Consider the following 19,333-nt stretch of genomic DNA (forward strand, 5'->3'; position numbering starts at 1 on the left):
CTATTCACGAGAATACTGATTTGCATTAAATAACTTCAAGGCTCTATTTTAGTTGTTAGGTTTGTTTGATATGAATTATTTGAAATTGTTTTTCAATAATTTACTAGCTATCTACCAAATTATTATGTACTTCTTTCCCTTACATATAAAAATAAAATATACATATCAAAGCCTTTTCCATTATAACATTATTATTTATTTTGGTTTGTTATAATATATTTTAAAATTATTTGATTAAAATATATTTAAAATAAAACTAATTCAAACAAGACTTTAAATAAAGATATTTTAACTTAACACATAAACATGCATTTAAAATTAATAATTGAATTTAGAAATATATATATATATATATATATATGAAACTCAAATCAATATGTTTTTATAATATTCAACTACACTATTATTTTTGTTCGTAATTCTAATATATATATATATATATATATATTTTTTTTTTTTATGTTTTTAGACAAAAATATCTTAATATTTTATCATTTACAAAAATTGATATTTAAAATGTCGAATTATATATATATATTTTTAAATTTAGTAATTAACATTTTGAAATCATATTATCTTTTATTAATTTAGATAGTTAACATTTTGATCCGACTTTTTTTTTTAAATATTAATATGATAAATCAATATTTTTTAATTTAATAAGTTAATATATCGAATTAATATTTATTTTTCTTAATAAGAATCGATCATTAAACAAAAGTTCTAGACATTTAAACTATTCTAAAAAAATGTTACAAATCAATATTTTTAATATTTTTAATAATATAAATAATATATATTTAAATTATTTTTTTTATATATATTTTTTTTAATTGAAATTATAATTTTAAAATATAGTGATTTTATTGTATTTCAATATAATTATAATAAAATTATAAATATAATAAAATTATAATTATATTTCTAATGTTAATACCAATTCCAATTTCTAACTATCAAATAAGGGGATATAATAATTTGTTTCCAAATCTCTTTTACTCATCTTAATTGTTTCGACAGTGAGGGACAAAACAGTCCTTTTACAAAATAAAATAAAATAGTAATTACACTTTTATCCCAAAAATATAGAGTGGATGATTAAACATAAACTAAATAAAACATATCCTTAATCATATTTAACTAATGAATAAAAAAAAATGACTCAAATCTAGTTTTGTGCCTAGAGAATATAAAATCCTCTTTTTATATGTCTGGAAAACACTTTATGGTTGGTACTTTTTCACACTTTAGAAATCCAATAAATAACATAATCAATTCATCATCATCATCATCACGCGTTCTTGGCTCGGTGACACATATTCGAAACGTGAAAACACCGTCATTATAATCTATCAAAACCATTCCAAACAGTAAAAGAAAATACCCTTTCTTCAATTTCACCCAGATCCCCCTCTCTCTTGAAAGCTACCTCATTTGTCTTCATTACTTCATTTCCCTTCTTCCCCACCTTTCCTTTTTATGTTGTCTCTTCTAATTTCTTCATTCCCATTCAGTTTAGTATTTCTGTTTCCTCATTCAAATGCACTTTGATTCGTCTACATCTGCATAAATCTAGTGAGGATCTGATTCATCAGGGGAAATGGGGAAGAGGGTTGTTTTCAGTTGCTTATGGGGTTTATTGATTGGGTTTTTTCTCAGATTTGTTAATGGGTTTCAGTATACTAATCTAACAGAGCTTACATTAGACCCTTTTCATGGCGGCTCTGTTTACTCCGCCGCCGTTTATGGCGGTGGAAATCCTCTAATGGTGGGTCTTACTCTCATTCAAGGTGCTGCTTCTAAGGGCGCTGGTAATATTTCTCTCCTGTTTGTATATCTGCATTAGATTTGATCTACATTTGAGATTTCTTCATTGTGTTCTTGAAGATTAATGAATTATTGATGTTTTGGCATTGCATGTACTGTTATTGGTTGTTCTTAGTCACTTTCAGTTTAAATTTCTCACTACCCACTTGACAATAATTGATCTTATTACTGTAAACAGTTAAAAAACCTGATTTGGAAACCTATTCAATTATTGATAAATGATAATAGATGCATATGTATGCAGTTTGTTTGGATGGTACATTGCCTGGTTATCATATACACCGCGGTTATGGATCTGGTGCAAATAGTTGGCTTGTTCAATTGGAGGTTAGTTAGTTCAATTTCGTGTTTTAAAAATGTTTATAAGCCTCTTTGTTTTGTTTTCGTAATTGAGAATGAATCTTTGAATGGTAAAGGGTGGTGGGTGGTGTAACACCATTAGAAACTGCGTTTATCGAAAGAAGACTAGGCGTGGTTCGTCGAATTATATGGAAAAACAGTTAGCATTTGCGGGAATTCTTAGCAATAAGGCTGAAGAAAATCCAGGTCTTTTGTTTTTGATGTCCTGGTTTCAACTGTTAGTTAAATCTATTAGTTTGTTTTGTCTCAATCTGTTTTTTTCGACAGATTTCTTTAATTGGAACAGAGTAAAACTTCGTTATTGTGATGGCGCTTCATTTGCTGGAGATAGTGAAGACAAGGTTGGTTACCTCTTGTTTCGATGTTTGTTGTAGATTACAGTTATAAATATGTAATGAAAATAAAAGTATTTAGGTATTTTCAGATCGAGATTTTTGATTTAGTTAAGCCCTATGTCGGTTTCTTTGTTATCATGTTTCTCATTTTTTATTCTCATTAAGAACACCCCTTAAGTTTAGTCGTGCTAGTTTCTTAAATTAAAAAAAAAAAATCGGTTAAATTACAATTTGTTTTTTCAGGCTGCACAATTGCAGTTTAGAGGCCAACGGATATGGTCGGCTGCCATGGAAGAATTGATGTCGAAAGGGATGCGTTATGCCAACCAGGTTAGGCCTTCAATTTCGTCGAAATTATCATTTATTCTCTGATTTATTTGTATTTATTTTTCATTTTTTCAGGCTCTTCTTTCGGGTTGTTCTGCTGGTGGACTATCGGTTGTGCTACATTGTGACGAGTTTCGCAATTTATTTCCTAGAAATATTAAAGTGAAGTGTCTCAGCGATGCTGGCTTATTCTTGGACGCGTAAATATCTTTTTTATCCTTAAATCTTATGTAATTTATCGTAAATCATTTATGTTTTAACTGTTTTGAATTTGCAGAGTTGACGTTTCTGGTGGTCGAACTTTAAGGAACTTCTTTAACGGTGTAGTTAACTTGCAGGTATTCGAAATTCCAACACAAAAAGAATAATAATACTATTTCAATAAACTTTTCATTTTGTAAATGGTCCGGATGTAAAGACTCGAACACATTACCTGAGGACTTACCAATATTTCAAATAAACTAATCGATTTTTTCGCTTAAAACAGGGAGTGAAATATAATTTGCCTCGTGGTTGCACTAACCATCTCGATCCTACTTCAGTAAGCCTTCCATTTCTCGAATTGATTCCATTTCATTGTCTTATTTTCAATCCTCGAATATTTAGCGATGTGTTTGGTTTGTTTTCCAGTGTTTTTTCCCGGAGAACTTGATTAACAACGTCCAAACCCCACTTTTCATTCTCAATGCAGCCTATGATGCATGGCAGGTAATAATGAATGGTAGAACCATTTGTTGATAATAGTTTGAATTGTTTATTTGAAAACCTCGTTCTTGAATCTTGATCAGATCCAAGCTAGCTTGGCTCCTTCTTCGGCCGACCCTCGTGGCTACTGGAAATATTGCAGGCTGAACAATGCTCGTTGTTCATCATCACAGATCCAGTTCCTACAAGGTTATATTGCGCTTGTTTATATTGGTATTTTAGTTAATAATTTGATTTATACAATATTTTCAAATAATCCAAACCAAACTAGCAATACAAAAGTACACATTTTGCATTTGGTTTGTATAACAACTTTGAATTAGCAACCAAAAAAAATCAAAGTTGAATTTGTGTTTCGTCAAAAAAAATAATTTCATTAATTTAAAAAGTTATATTTTTTTTAAAATATTTTATTTGGATATTGATTTAGATGAAATAATGGTACGAGTAACGAGATATACTTTAATTATGTATATATTTTAACAAATTTAATAACATTTGTCCGTTCAAACTCAGCTTCACTTCTTCAACTCTCGATGTCTCAGTTGTTATTTAATGAATTAAAACCATTTTTTTTTGTTGATGTCCTATACAGCTTTCAGGAACCATATGTTGAGTTCGGTAAAGCGCTTCTCGTATTCGAGGCAAAATGGTTTGTTTATCAATTCGTGTTTTGCACATTGCCAAACCGAGAGACAAGACACATGGTTTTCCGATAACGCCCCTCTCATTGGAAACAAGGTATACCCTTAAACCCTAGGACTTACCCTTTGTTTTGGTTTCTGATTCGGTTCAAACTTATTTGTAGGGGATTGCATTAGCAGTTGGAGATTGGTATTTTGATAGGGCAGGATGCAAAGCAATTGATTGTCCATATCCATGTGACAGAACTTGTCACAACTTGGTTTTCAAATATTGATCCCCTCAAATTTCACTTTTTTTTTTTTTCAATTTGGACATTTTATTTATCAATTGGCTCAATTGATATATTACCATCTTATTTATAGAACTGATTCTATTGAAATTTGAAGCCAATAAAAACAACTATTGGCTAATATTTTGAATTACAGAGTTACTATACTTGTATTGGAATATTAATTATTATTGTAAGCTTTTAATATGCCAATGGAAATTATTTCTTTAGTATACTTGCAACTTTATTAATATTACAATTCAATATAATTATTGCAATAAGTAAAGTGATTAAATTAATTATCGTAACTTAATTTAAAAGAAAGAGATTGAAGTGAGTTGCACGTCAGGAAAAAAAGAATTATCGGGTCCCATTTCGGCCTCCATATTTGAATTTTGAAATATTGGAATTGCATTTGAATCTTATAATGTTATCTTTTTGAAAATTTGAAATAAGTCATTATAAATATTTAGATCTTGTTCACCAAATAAGAAAGTCTAAACTAAGTGCCAGCCCACAAAATAAATCAGATGGAGCTTGTTTTAATGTCAAAATCATTAGTGTTCCAAAGTCACATTATTATTGTTATTTTATATCAGTTAAATTCATAATTTAATTTTTAAACTAAGCTCATAAAGTCTTTAGGCACATTCAATTCTAATTTCTGAATAAGTCCCGATTAGGGCGACAAATGAGTCAAGTTGTTCGTAAACCATTCAGTCAAAACTCAATTTGAGTTTGACTTTAACCAAGTTCCAGTCGAGTTCGAGCCGACTCGTTTAATATTCGAGTCGAGCTTGAGTTCATATTATACTTGTTCGGTAACTTTCGAGATTTTTCAAACATATAATAAATAATATTTTTTTTATTTATTTATTTTAATATTAAAATTTAAAATAAATATTTTTTTTTTATAAATATTTAAAAATTTAATTTTAGTTCAAGTTTTTCGAGTCGAGTCGAACTTGTAGGTAAATAGTTGAGTTGAGCTCAAACTCAAATTTATAAACTCGTTTGAGTTCGAGTTCGAGCTGAGATAATAAATATTAGTCGAGCTTGAACTCGACTCATTTACAACCCTAGTTTCGACGAATGAATTCATGTTCTATATGTGGAGGACTACTGAAAGATGTATGAAACTAATATTTTTTTTAATAACTAATTTAAATTATTAAATATTTACAATAGAATGGTTGAAAGTTGAAACATGACCCTACACATATTTAATTTATTCATATTGAATTTAAGCTATTTAAAACATGAAACATAATTATATTTAGGTTTTTAATTAGATTGTTATTTAGATACATTATGTTATGTTTATTTAACATTTTATTTTTTCAAATGTTAGCCTTAAATGATCAACATGTATCCCTTAAAAGGGTCCGATACTATGTTGACCCGCCCGAAAAGAGTCCGGTCGGGTTTAGGCCTGGTGTTTTATGGGCCGACAAAGACATTGATTGCTTTGTCTAATTTCTTGACAATTATTTAGAGAGAGAAAGAGAGTGATCCTCTTTTTGCTACTTGCTCCGGTCACAATCTACTTGTCTTTCTCATCCTCCGTACGTTTACTTATTACTTTAATCTCTCTCTCTCCCTCTCTCTCTTCCTAGGATGTAAAGAATACTTGTTTTTTTATGCGTCAATTTTGATTTCGACACTCTTTTTGAGTCATAATTATACTTGTCTGTAGATTTCCCTTGTTAAAATTTAAGAAATGTGTAAAATTTCAGTTCTTTAGATGATTGCCCATTACCTATTTGATAAAATGCCTACCTGAAAAAAGAAAAGAAAATACCCATACTTGTATCAGTTTTATCCATCCATGGTTTGTCTTGAAATGAAACCTACCCTGTGTTCTTGGCAGGGATTGATTTGAAAATAATTTTTTTGATAATTTTGAAACCTACCCTCTTTCTCTGTCACCATATAATGAATTGGGGATATGATTTCTGTGAACATGTGCCAATCATATAAGCATGTGGGAGATCGGTTGCTTTGTCTCTGTTCACAGTCCTCTCATTGAGCAAATCATTTGCCAACTTAGCAAATCAAGTGACCTCAACCGCTTCCAGGCCCAACTAGTTAAATACTTTGTTCAAGATAAGATCGATATCATCTTGTAATATATAATATGACCTATGACCTATGATCTGACCCCCCCTCCCCTCATCCTTCCCTTCATAATGACACTACATTTGGTCCCATTTCTTTCTACCCTCAAAAAGTCAGACTCTTGTTCTTATTTGAAAACTCATAAAAACTTACATCAGTTCTCATGTTCTTATGCTACCATTCTTCCAATTAAGAGTTTCTTATGCATTTTGTAACTAATCACTTTAAAACTAAGTCTTTGCATTCATAGTATTGTTTCCGGTCTAGTTCTGTATCTTTTAAGGTTTAGGGACAGAGTGTCATAGTCATAATTCTAGATTATAATGTTGAAATCTCTGTTATCTGATTTGCTCAATAATATTCTCTCTTCATGGTGGACGTACCCAAGTTTATCTTGGTGAACCACAATAAATCCGTGTATTTCTTTATTGTTGTCACCTTCTTTTACCATCCGTTCTAACACATTCATTTACATGTTATGGAAACAAATAGATTTTGTTTATTTAAAATGAGATATGGAGACTATTAAGAATTGAACTTAATAATATGAAACTCACCATCCTGTTTGCTGACATCTCATCATAGAAGATTAAATGTAGGGCCTAAAGAAGAGTGTCTAATAATTTGCTTCACATGCATCCACGGTTGATACAACCATTCTTTTATATTTGTTAAATGAGTTTTCTTCAACATATATATATTCTATAGCTTTGCTCAACCGACATTCGAAGAGAGGTAAGTGATGATGGTAAAATTTTCAATTAATACACAATATTCCATTCTACTTTTATAATTAACAAGTCTTGAATTTTTTGTTATTTTTCTACAATGATATGATTGAGATATTTTCTTTCTTTATTTATTTATCACTAGAATACATGAATAATTTTCTTTGCCATCTCTTTCTTAAGTATCTGCATCAGCATCTCCCTATCATGGGGACCTCTGAAACTATATGCTCCCTTCCCGTTTATGGTAAAAGTTTAGTTTTTTAGTGAGAAAACACAGTAAAGTTCTTACTCACAATTATGAAATATTCCCTTCACATGGAATTTGAATTTGTTTAGGGTTATGACATATTTTACATAATTGAAAAGTAGTTTGAAGGTTTTCCCATGGCTCTACAACATTACAAAGAAATCGCAAAATGTAACACAACTTATCCAAATTTACAGAGAGAATTACAAACCTCACAAATCAAAAACAAAGTAGAAAATGTGATATGTGAAAACAGAGTTTAAACATGACTTTATTCTGAATTTTCTCCATGTCCATTCCTATAGCAACAAATGATGGATGGTATATATGATATATATACGAGAAAGATGGAGAATTTTTGTATCAGGATTATCTACAGACTGGAGAAGAACACCATGGAAACCAGCTAGGAATATTGGCCATATGTTGTGGCAAGTCTATTGAATTGCTTATTAAATATGTCAATTGATTGTTGCTGCTCCACGACTGGCCAAATATTACTTGATCCATGTATGGTTGATTGTGTTTCTGGTTTATCTCCGTTATAAATATCTTGAGGAGCTTGATTTTGAACTGCAGTTCCCAGTAAAAATGGGGTTTGGAGATATTCAGACCATTTGATGTCTTCTTCTTCGTTTTCAGGTTTTAAACAGTCTGCTGTCACAGTCCATGAGAAAGCAGCAGTATTGCTGCTACTTCCATTGCTGCTTGTACTGTTCCAATTTGGAACACCATTAACACTTATGGACCCCAATGAGGTAGTTGTAGCAGTAGTAGTAGTAGTTTCGGATGGAATTGTAGAAGGGAAAGTGAAGTCAGTAGAAGATGTGGAATTCTGATTGAAGAACAGGGTTGTGTTTGGATTCATGGAAAGTCCAATATTTGATTCATAATTGAACTGTTGTGGAATAGAGAAGAAGCCTGGAAAATCAGTCGCAGGAGATGACTTTTGAATGTCCACCACCGGAGATGGGTTTGTTGATTTCTCTAATAAATCATTCTCAATTAACTGATCAGAAATTGGCTTGTGGGTATTTGGATCAATTCCTCTTTGCCTGAGTTTCTTCTTGATAGAAGAATTCCAAAGATTCTTTATCTCATTATCAGTTCTTCCAGGCAATTGAGCCGCAATCTGAGACCACCTGAAAAAAAAACAAAAAAAAAATTAATCAAAGTTGCTTTCCTGCTCCTGCCAGCTTATATTATTAAGAAGAAGAAACAATACCTGTTGCCAAGAACAGTATGGAGTTCAATAATCTGAGTTTCTTCTTGTTGGGAGAATGTTCCTCTCTTTAAATCAGGTCTGAGGTAATTAATCCATCTTAATCTGCAACTTTTGCCACATCTTTGTAAAGCTGCAAGTTTAGGAACAGAGCTCCAGCAACCATGGCCGAATTTGGTTATGTGTTTTATAAGTTTCTCATCTTCTTCAGGAGACCACAGGCCTTTCCTTAGCTTCTGCTTGTAGCAACAAGAATGTCTGCCCATGTGGAAGAAGTGCAAATATTCTCACTATGGCTGACTGATTACAATGCTGGAAAACCAAAAGTGGAGATTCTTTGGAAATTCTATCTGTAGTAACTGTCACCAATGAAAGAAAAACAGAGGTCCCCTTGAAGAAGAAGGGGATTGAGAGAGAGAGAAAAAGAAGATGAAAATGAAGAGAGAGATTGGTGGAGATAAGGAAGGCTTAGAAAATGAAATAGCAGCCTTATAAGAAAGAAAATCAATTTATTAGGGAGGGAGGACCCTAAGCAACAATCCCTATTTGAAAAATGATTTTTTTTTTTTTGGTGATTGAGAATGTTATGATAGAATTTGGATTTGAATGGTTAAAATTTAAATTATGATTCTTATTGAAATCACTCTGATTAAAGTGTGAAATCTTGACATAGATTTCATCAAACAAATCTAACAATCTCCCCCATTATAAGAGATTGGAGAATCAAACTACTCCTTAAAGCTTCTTCCATTATGGATTATTTCAAATAAATTCTTACTAGATAGTATACATGTACCTATCCAAGGATAATTGGAATGCCATCACAAAAAATTTGGATGTGCCTAACAAATAAAATAAAAGAAAATTGTGAATGAAACCGTTGAATAAATATGAGCTCCTCCATTTGGTGAGAATAGGGAATTAAATTTTAAAAAGTATGAAATTAGGGAGATCAATTATAATCCGCCCCTTTCTATTAGAATTTTTTATTAGAATTTTTTTTTAGTACCGATAGTTGACTGGGATAGGGGCAGGTGATATTTGTGTTCCACTCCAATCTCACCTCGATTTCGATTTGGCCCTGTACACTATAAATCTAATTAAATATATAAAATCACAAATATATTTATTCGTTCTTTATATTTTATAAGAATTTTAAATTTATTTCTTTATAAATAAAAAATTCCATCAAAAATCTCGTTTTTTGGTTTGGAAGCTATTAATGGAGGAGTTTTAACAACTAACAAATTGAAAAAGAAATAATTTTATCTCGCTGGCAGATGCAACATTTGTTTGAAAAATGAAGAATTCATTAATCACATTCTTCTACATTGTGACCTTGCCAAGAGCATGTGGGCTCTTCTGCATAATCTTTTTCAATTTCAATAGGATACACCATCAAAAGTCGTTGATTTTTAGGTCAAATGGATTGAATTGTGCTCTAGCAACAAAATCGCGGACGACTGAATATCAATTCCCCTCATCATGTGGTAGACAATCTGAAAAGAAAGAAATAAAAGAGTTTTCGAAGGGAAAAATTATGGATACGAGCGTCTCAAAGGATTTATGTTATACACGTTCGTCTCAATCCAAAAAAGAGGAAAAAAGAGGAGCATGTACGAGATGCGATTTTTTTTTTATCTTATTGATATCTAAAATTCTTATGTTGTTTTCTTATTTATTATTTTATTTTTTACTTTCCTTTTGTAACACTTGAACGCATTTTGCGTTCTTTTTAATAAAACTTGACAATTTAATAAAAAAAAAGATTTTCAATATATTACGATATATATCATATTAAAAATTCGTTTATATAATTTTGTACTCTTTTATAAAATATGATATTAACGGTGCCTTGTAGAGATTTTCAAAATTGAATGGAACGAGTTTGGTAGTAAAAAAATTTTCCAAAATAAAACAGGACAGATAAATGTATTTTCCTCCCGACTAGTTTCATTGTTATCCCTATTACTAATGTTATCTTTTTAAACAGTTAATTTTTTTCAGAGTTGCTAGAGTTGCTAGTGTGGGGGAGTATTAACAATACTTTTTTAACCTAAGTCCGTGAGTACATTGTTAAAGTAAATTTGAGTTATTTGTATGTACAAAGTAAATAATTTATAAAGAAAAAATGATCCTTTTTTTTTTATTGACGAGGAGAATTAATGTATGATTAGAGTAGACTTTAAGATTAATTTCAAGAATAAAGTGTTTAAGACGTCTCTAGAAGTGGTCAACTTCTTAAATTTCAATAATCATTCATTTTCCTTATATTTAGTTTTGATAAAGAATTTTAACACGTGATGATTCATTTTCCTTATATTTAGTTTTGATAAAGAATTTTAACACGTGATGGTAATTGAAAATTGTCGGCTCAAGAGATTAAAATGTCGCGGATTTGATTCCCACTAGAAGCGCTGAGGATGAAAATAGAGGCTAAAGACTACGAAGATAATGTTAATTCTCCTTATTTATTTATTTTTTACTTTAATTGGGGGATGTTTCAACTTTCATGCCAAGATTCCTTGGAGCAAAATCAGCCCAAATATATGTAAAGGATAAAAGACTCCTTGAATGGTTGAGGGTTCTCATTAAATCTATTAATAATTAGTTTTACATTTATCAAAAACAAACTTGTGATCATAATATTAATGTTAATAAACTTTAATAAAAGACAAATTTTATGGTCTTGTTTAAAATACCATTTTTGTCGTCTAAGATAGAAGGATCATTCGGAGTGATAAACTCGAATTTGACAAAATTATTGGCGATTTCAATATGAAAATAATTGGAAATTAATAAAAGGAAAATAAAATAAGAGTATATATATGAACAAGCATGTATAAGACAAGGACAATAATCGTGCTAGCTTACTTTGGAATACATTCCTTAATATGGACGAATTTTTGATAAATAATAAATATGGATTTATTATTCTGTATACACAAAATAAGATATTAATTTTTTTTTTGATGTTAAGTAACTAGATTGACACCTATTATTATTTAAATTAATTAATTGGCAAACTTTGGATCTTCATCGGTAACTAAGGGCTTGTTTGGTTTTTTCAGGGTTTTCCTAAAAAATCTTATTTGGTAAATATTTTTAAAAAACTATTTTTTTGAGTTAAATTATCATCATATCTAGAGCCGTCAATTTGGGTTAGGCCCGTTGGGTTAGACCGCTCGTCAAACAATTTAGACGGGTTGAATGAAAATATTAGCAACCCATTTGGAAGTGGGCCTACACGGGTCAGCCCGTTCGGGTCGCGGGCCTAGGCGGGTCGGGCTTGGGTTGGTCCGCGAGTTGGCAAAAAAAATACGCATTATTCTAGTTTTTTTTTTCTCCTAGGCAGCATTACAGCAGTCAATACTCAATATTTTGCACATCGGCCACCGACTACTTATTTGTTCCGTCTTTCTTCTCTTCGTTCTCGCCATCAAGGGTTCGTGAATTCAAACTTGATTCCAGACTGCAGCAGTCAATACTCAATACATCGCTCATTGGCCGCCGACTACTTATTTGTTCCGCCTTTCTTCTCTTCGTTCTCGCCTTCAAGGGTTCATGATTCAAACTTGGTTCCAGTTTCAGAAGCTTCACACTGAAAGTCTGAAACTTAATATTCTGTTAAATAACAAATTTATTTTCGAAATGGACTCCTCTCAAAATCAAGGTATTAATTTGGATGTTGATGAATTTGAAAGTGCTAAGCATGACGAAGAATAAAAAAAATTGGTACTCAAACCTTTCACTTATGGCATGTGATATTTTGGCTATTCCTATAACTATGTTGCATCAGAATCAGTTTTTTCCATTGGTGCTCGGGTGCTTACCAAGTATAGAAATTTCACTTTTCTTGAAAATGTATAAACTCTTATTTGTACTCGTAATTGGTTACATTGATATGCTATCAATAATTTTATTTACAAAATTTTAATTATATTCTTGATTTTTTTTGACTTGTGACTTCATATATTAGTTTATTTTGATTTAAATTTTTAACTACCTTCATTTTTGTGTATTTTATATGTAGATAAAAATCAAGAAGGTAACGTAATAGTTACATCAATATTGTTCAAGTAATGATCAAATGTTCTAGAGGATGCTGATGCAGACATTGAAGAGAAATGCGATAAAAGAGAATGATTTGACATGAATTATATCTTGATTGATGATTGATGATATTTAAAAATATTGACTTTACTGAAATTTATATTTTATGAAATTTTCAAATTTTAGTTATTTTGTTGAACTATTTGGTTAATTAATGTGTAACTATAGACAAGAGTCTTGTTTGGTATGTATTATGACTATTTGATCATGTTTTTGAACTCTTATTTTCTAAAACTATTAATTATTTTATTTATTTTTATTTGTAGTGAGACAACCCGCGGGCTGACTCGCCTAACCCGCAACCCACATTGGGTTGGGTTGGGTTGAGAATTTTCAGCCCGCCGGGATTGTGGACCGGCCCACCGTCGACCCGTCAAATGATGAGTTTTGGTGGATAGACCCGTCCCACCATGGGTTGGCCCGTCTGACCGCTCTAATTATATCCTTATATTTTAATTTATTTATTTTTAGAGTTAATAAAAAATAATTTTAATATTTTAATATATAAAATGAGTGATTAAATTGTTGAAATAATAATTAATTTTTGAGATAAATCTTAAAAATACAAAAAAAAAAAAAAAAAAATCACACATCAAAAGGGTAATTAATTTTTCATTCATGCAATACAAAAGAGTGAATGAGTGACTATATGGTATTTTAAAATTGATTTTTATAAATAAAATACAAATGATCTCGATTTAACTCTTGCCATCTTAAAAATAATGATTTTAGCCCACATTATTATTATTATTATTATTATTATTATTATTATTAGTTGGACAATTCAAACCTCACTTATATATAAAATTCAGGCTAAAATCTAACATAATATATTTATTTGTAATTGATAGAAACTAAATTCAATTTAACCCAAAGTAATTAATATCACATATTTCGATTTTAGATTAAAATGATATATAAAAAAATTTAAATCACAAATTCACTTACTAAAAAACTTAAAAAAATAATGAATGAGTAAATAAGAAAAGAGAACCACAAAACTTTATAAAATAAAATTATAAACGGAGTCATTTAAGCTCGACCCAATTTTAATACTTTTCTTAATAATGTTAAACATGTCGGCCTCATTTCGATTCAATCCCAAAATAGATGACCCTAACCAAATTTTTTCGTGTTTTCATATTGAGTTTGAAATTGCCTACCCTAATCATGACCTTTTTAAAAAGTTTGTTCTTGCCCATAAAAAAAAATTATTTTATGCTACACTTGTTTTTGGTGGAAATATATAATTGCTAAAGTCCAATAAATAGTAAAATATTTGTGAATATAATAATGGGTATTTATTATTTAATAGTGTAATTGTCATATATATATATATATTTATTAAATGACAAAAGGCCCCATTGAGGAGATTCATGTAACAAGTTATTGTCATCTAATAATATATGAGCTGTTCTTCTTCTTCAAGTCAACTGCATCCATGTCTTTCTATAAAAAAAAAAATAATAAAAAAAATAAACAAAAAAATAAACGAAAAAAAGGTTTTTTTAATTTTGTGATATAGTATAGTACTGGTTATTTAATAATCTGTCGGCTATTGCAAGCTGTATAATATACATTATTGCATTGTATATTTTCAAATATAAATAAATATATACTTGTAATTTCATCTAATTAATTATGGTCATTTTTTATATTATCTAAATTTATTATTATATTCAGAATATCTGAGACTTCAATTATTTAGAGATTTTTTAAAGTAAAAATCATATACCTTATTTTTCTAATGACTTAATTAATTAAAATATATTTAATTTATATATAAAAAAATATAAAAAATCCAAATAACCCAACTTTAAATTTGTATAAACATAAAGCAATAGTATCAATGTATCATTCACTAATTACTAAGTTATCATATATTAATATAATTGTGTATTAATGATTCATACTTTTCTAGATTATTACAAATTTTAATAAATATAATAATGTGAAATTTTGTTCATGGATAATAAACAACTTATACTTAATTATTTTAACTTGAGAAATAAAATAATATTTTCATTAAAAGAACTAAGTTTATGATAAGGGCTGGGTCCCTTTTGTCCCAAAGTTGGAAAAAGGCATGAAAATGTAAGTAGGCTTATTTCTTTTGAAAGCTAATAAAAAAAAATCATTTGTACATTTTTTTATTTTATTTTAATCACTTTTTAGGTATTGAAAAAGAACATTATATGTACACGATATAATTCTTTCACAAATAATAGTTTAAATGTAAAAAATCTTGCTTAAAAAATAAAAGATATCATGATTTATTCACACTAAGAACTCGAATGTTCAAATGTTCGATTTTAATTGAAAGTGTTTTGAGTTGAAGCAGAGTTATGACGGTGGATGGTATGTTAATTCGACTTTTTAATTAAAAACAAATTAATAATTTGAATGTTACAAAAATAGGTCAACTTACTAATGCAAAATTAATTTCTTTTTTAAATATTTGATGAGTTGGATATATATCTCTAAATATATTGAATTTATTTGAAAATATGTCATATTCATGCATGTAATATAATGAATTTTTTAAAATTGGTTAAAAGTCTAAAATTCAATTCTCTTTCAAAAATACCTATAAGATGAACAACAAATTATAAATATTAAAAAAAGAAAGTTGAACAATTTAATATTCATCTTATAAGCTCATTAGTCATTATACTAGCTCAAGACCTTTTCACAAATAAAATATTTATTTATTGTTGTATTAATAATTAATCTATAGATAAGTGTGTCTTAATTAATTCTATATAACCCATAAAATAAAATAAAAAGATGAGATATGAAGAAATTGAAATGGACTTAATTATATAATAAGAGTTGATTATGGTCCATGAAATGACTTTAATACATCTCATTCATTTGAACCAGGGAACATAATCACATGAAAATATATAATGAGATTCAAGTTAAATCACATTGCTAATCAAACTAATCTTTTTGTCTTGTCAACTAATGATCCATCATTATACATATTGTGAGAAATTAGGTCACAATTCTCTTTTCATTTTCTTTTTTTAAATGTTAAAGTTTTTATTAAATGAAACTAGCTAGCTAGTTATGCCTAATAATTCAATGAAAATTCCAAAGGACCCTATAACAAACAAGAAAAATAAAATTAATTTAGGTATTGACTTTATGTAAGGGGTTTAAGGTCTTGTTCGATTGAAATTATTTTAATAACACAACCTTATCAAATATTATTTCATCATCTTTTTCATATATATATCATATCACTTAATTCAATAATTAAAATATTAAATACATTCTATTTAAAAAAACTAAAATTTATTTTATTATTATGTATTAATAACTTTTAAATTATTTTACCAAAAAAAAAAAATTCAAAACTTCTTCAAAATCAACATCCATCAAATAACTTCTGAAAAAATCCTAAGAAGAAAAGTTTTTATAATTAAATAATGAGTAGCTTTAATACAAGAAATAAGAAGTTATAAAAAAAAGCTTGTCTGGTTGAAATTATGTGTTTGTCCCCCTTTCAACTTTTCCTTTTGTAATGAAATGGTTTTTTTTTTCTTTCTTCCACCATCTTCATCATCATAACCACCAAAACCCTCCAAGGAAATGGAGAAGATTAGAGACAGAAATAAAGGTTTACCTTTTATGATCAAATAGTTTTAGATTCTAAAATCAATTTCCAAGGACATGTGTCGATTCCACATTGGATTAAAGTTGGATTGATATTTTCTTTTCTTTAAATAAATTAGCAAAAAATTAAATAACAATTTTTGAATTGACAATAAGATTTAATTATTAATTTTGATTTACCTCGCATTCAACAAATTAAAATTGACGAGAAAATATTATTTAATTAAGATTATATTATATAAAACATAACTCGTTCAAATGTAAGTATAGATTCCTAATAGAAAAAATATAACGGATTCAATTCACACTTAGAACGCCTTAAGTTGAAAAGGATGTCATAACGTGTTATGCTATATACTTTTCGTTTAAGTAACACCCATTACCTACCTTTTTTTTTTTTTTTTTTTTTTTTTTTTTTTTCTATTTTGAGATTGATATTATTTTGATGCTACAAATATAAAAAAATAGTTGAATATTAGCTTATCCACTCTAATGTAATATATATATAACATAAAACATGAAACATTCTAATACAAATTAATAAAAAAAAATTCACCTTTTTAACAAAATAGAATAAACAAGTAATAAATTAGTGAGATTGGAGATTTTGAAATTTTTTCTAATGGATTTAATATCATCATGAAATAAAGATTTTCAAAATACAGAATACTTTGGAATTCGGAAATTTAGTATTTGCTTTTGATTATAAGGGCTGTTTTCAACTTAGAAGTCAAGTCCAATAATTGAGATAATAAATAGGCCTGTATAATATATTATATGGGCCAAGAGGTCCAAAATAAACTTATTAGCCCATATATGATTATGTGGGGTTTAGAAAGCTCAAAAGCCTTTTCTTATAGTAGTTTGGCTTTTTTTTTAAGATAATCTATTTTTTTAAAGTATAGTTGGACTAGAAATTATTATCACTTTGCTAAATATTTCCTTGAAACAAATTTTAATTTTGATTTAAATCAAGTTTGGAAACACTAAAATTGGATATGAGTTTAATAAATATAAATTTGTTTTTATAAAATAGTGTTATTAAATTATATTATAAAATATATATTAATAATATTTAAGTCACAAAATTTGATCTCACTTAAATCAAAATAGTCATAATTGAGAATTTACTTAAAATTATTTTCTAGTTGTAAACTCGTAAAATCTATAGTTTAATTTGAAAAATATTAATTATTTATTATTATTATTTATATATATAATTAATTAATTATTTTATACCTAACTAATTTTATAAATTTATATATTTAAATATAAAATTAATTAAAAATTAATAATAAATAAATAATACTAAAAAAATTATATTTATAAAATTAATTATATTAATTTATTTGAATAAATAATATGTATATTTTTAATTGCCCTTTTTAATTTATAAATAAAAAATTATTTTTATTAATGTAAAATTGTATAAAATCATAAAATCAAAATTATTTATAAACTCATAAAATTATAAAATTTTATTATCGTAATTTTAAAATTGTAAGAGTTTATTTAAAATCAGACTAGTTAACTTTTTATAAAATCGTAAAATTGTAAGAGATTTAAAACAGAAATTTGGACTACTTATTAGGATAATTGAGATTTAGACTCTTGAATTTTATAATTATAAAAAAATAAATTTTGTAAATTTCAAATAATAATATTGACTTATTACCTACCTGTATTGATAAATATATAAATAAAAGATTAATATCACTAATTTTTAATTTTTTTTATTTAAATATCTGAGTATCGATATAAATAAAATAATGTTCTAAAATACACTTTAATTATGTATTTATTAACAAATTTAATAAGTTTATTCAACTGCACTCCAACTCTAGACGTCTTTAAATTGACACAATATATATTTTTATTTGACAAAAATAGATAACTCCCATTTTATTCAAATAATTATAATAAAAATTCAAATAAATTGATTTCCTTATTCTTTAAACAAATAAATAAAATCATTTTTCCTTTCGAAGAAATGAAAAGGAAAGAGTCCGAAAGAACGCGTCAGAAACACACACGTGAGTGGAGGGATCTAGCTTCTTCCTTTGGCATCTACAAGCACGTGGCACTCTTATCCTCCGTTGGCAATTAACGTGGGCGGGACGTGTTTTCATCCGTTAGATTGCAACTTTATGTCGGCAAGAAACCGCAGGCTTACACGTGTCATCCTGTCTTTATTTTATATTAAATTATTTTTTCAACTCTCCTGCTATTTTTTATTGTATTTAAAAAAATTCAAATACATTTATATTATTATTTATTTTTTTTACTGTAAATTAAAGAATTTTTTCAGTGGACTTAATTTTTTTAAATAATTACCCATTAAATATTATTATTTGAAATTTTTGAATGAATATAAACTAAAAAATAATATATATATATATATATTATATATATAATGTTCACATACGATCTCTCAAACAAGATAATATATTAAAAAAAATAAAACGGATGATAACTCAAATATTCAAATATGTATGTTTGCAATATCGGTCGCAATCAATTCAACCTTTTGAACAATTACTCAAAGATTCGGGTATCACCCAATGAACTCTATAATATTTCACAAACGACTCGGTCTAGATATTATCTACCCCATCACAATACAAAAGTAAGTGAGTTACCGATTTAACATTATCGTGACACATACCACTAACATAATACAATATTTCTCCATACAAATATCAATCATTAAGAATTCTACCGTGAATAAAATGATGGCCTACCATTTATATTTTATTATTAATTAAATAAAATAATAGGTAAGTTAAATCAATTAAGCAACAATAGTGACACATC

At 28.0% G+C, this 19,333-nt stretch overlaps 2 protein-coding genes across 2 annotated transcripts; one reads left to right on the plus strand and one right to left on the minus strand.

Annotated features, from left to right (window-relative positions):
* Positions 1 to 1,369: 1,369 nt before the first annotated feature.
* LOC124941458 (pectin acetylesterase 12-like) lies at positions 1,370 to 4,700 on the plus strand. The gene is made up of 12 exons (XM_047481791.1): positions 1,370 to 1,811; positions 2,072 to 2,154; positions 2,244 to 2,373; positions 2,455 to 2,528; positions 2,766 to 2,852; positions 2,925 to 3,049; positions 3,127 to 3,187; positions 3,337 to 3,390; positions 3,480 to 3,557; positions 3,638 to 3,743; positions 4,150 to 4,295; positions 4,363 to 4,700. The coding sequence occupies exons 1-12, from the start codon at positions 1,601 to 1,603 to the stop codon at positions 4,471 to 4,473; spliced, it is 1,266 nt and encodes a 421-aa protein (XP_047337747.1). The 5' UTR covers positions 1,370 to 1,600; the 3' UTR covers positions 4,474 to 4,700.
* A 2,964-nt stretch (positions 4,701 to 7,664) lies between these two features.
* On the minus strand, positions 7,665 to 9,247 carry LOC124941459 (transcription factor MYB61-like). Its single transcript, XM_047481792.1, has 2 exons — positions 8,789 to 9,247; positions 7,665 to 8,705 (listed from the first exon to the last, which is right to left on the minus strand). The coding sequence occupies exons 1-2, from the start codon at positions 9,049 to 9,051 to the stop codon at positions 7,970 to 7,972; spliced, it is 999 nt and encodes a 332-aa protein (XP_047337748.1). The 5' UTR covers positions 9,052 to 9,247; the 3' UTR covers positions 7,665 to 7,969.
* Positions 9,248 to 19,333: the final 10,086 nt, after the last annotated feature.

Source organism: Impatiens glandulifera, chromosome 6 (genome assembly GCF_907164915.1).
Source record: "Impatiens glandulifera chromosome 6, dImpGla2.1, whole genome shotgun sequence".
NCBI lineage: Eukaryota > Viridiplantae > Streptophyta > Magnoliopsida > Ericales > Balsaminaceae > Impatiens > Impatiens glandulifera.

Coding starts and splice junctions, on each gene's coding strand:
- LOC124941458 (XM_047481791.1), top strand. CDS start 1,601: ATGGGGAAGAGGGTTGTTTTCAGTTGCTTATGGGGTTTATTGATTGGG. Junction 2,374..2,454: donor TAAGGCTGAAGAAAATCCAG/GTCTTTTGTTTT, acceptor TTTTTTCGACAG/ATTTCTTTAATTGGAACAGA. Junction 4,296..4,362: donor CCCCTCTCATTGGAAACAAG/GTATACCCTTAA, acceptor ACTTATTTGTAG/GGGATTGCATTAGCAGTTGG.
- LOC124941459 (XM_047481792.1), bottom strand. CDS start 9,051: ATGGGCAGACATTCTTGTTGCTACAAGCAGAAGCTAAGGAAAGGCCTG. Junction 8,706..8,788: donor CATACTGTTCTTGGCAACAG/GTATTGTTTCTT, acceptor TTTTTTTTTCAG/GTGGTCTCAGATTGCGGCTC.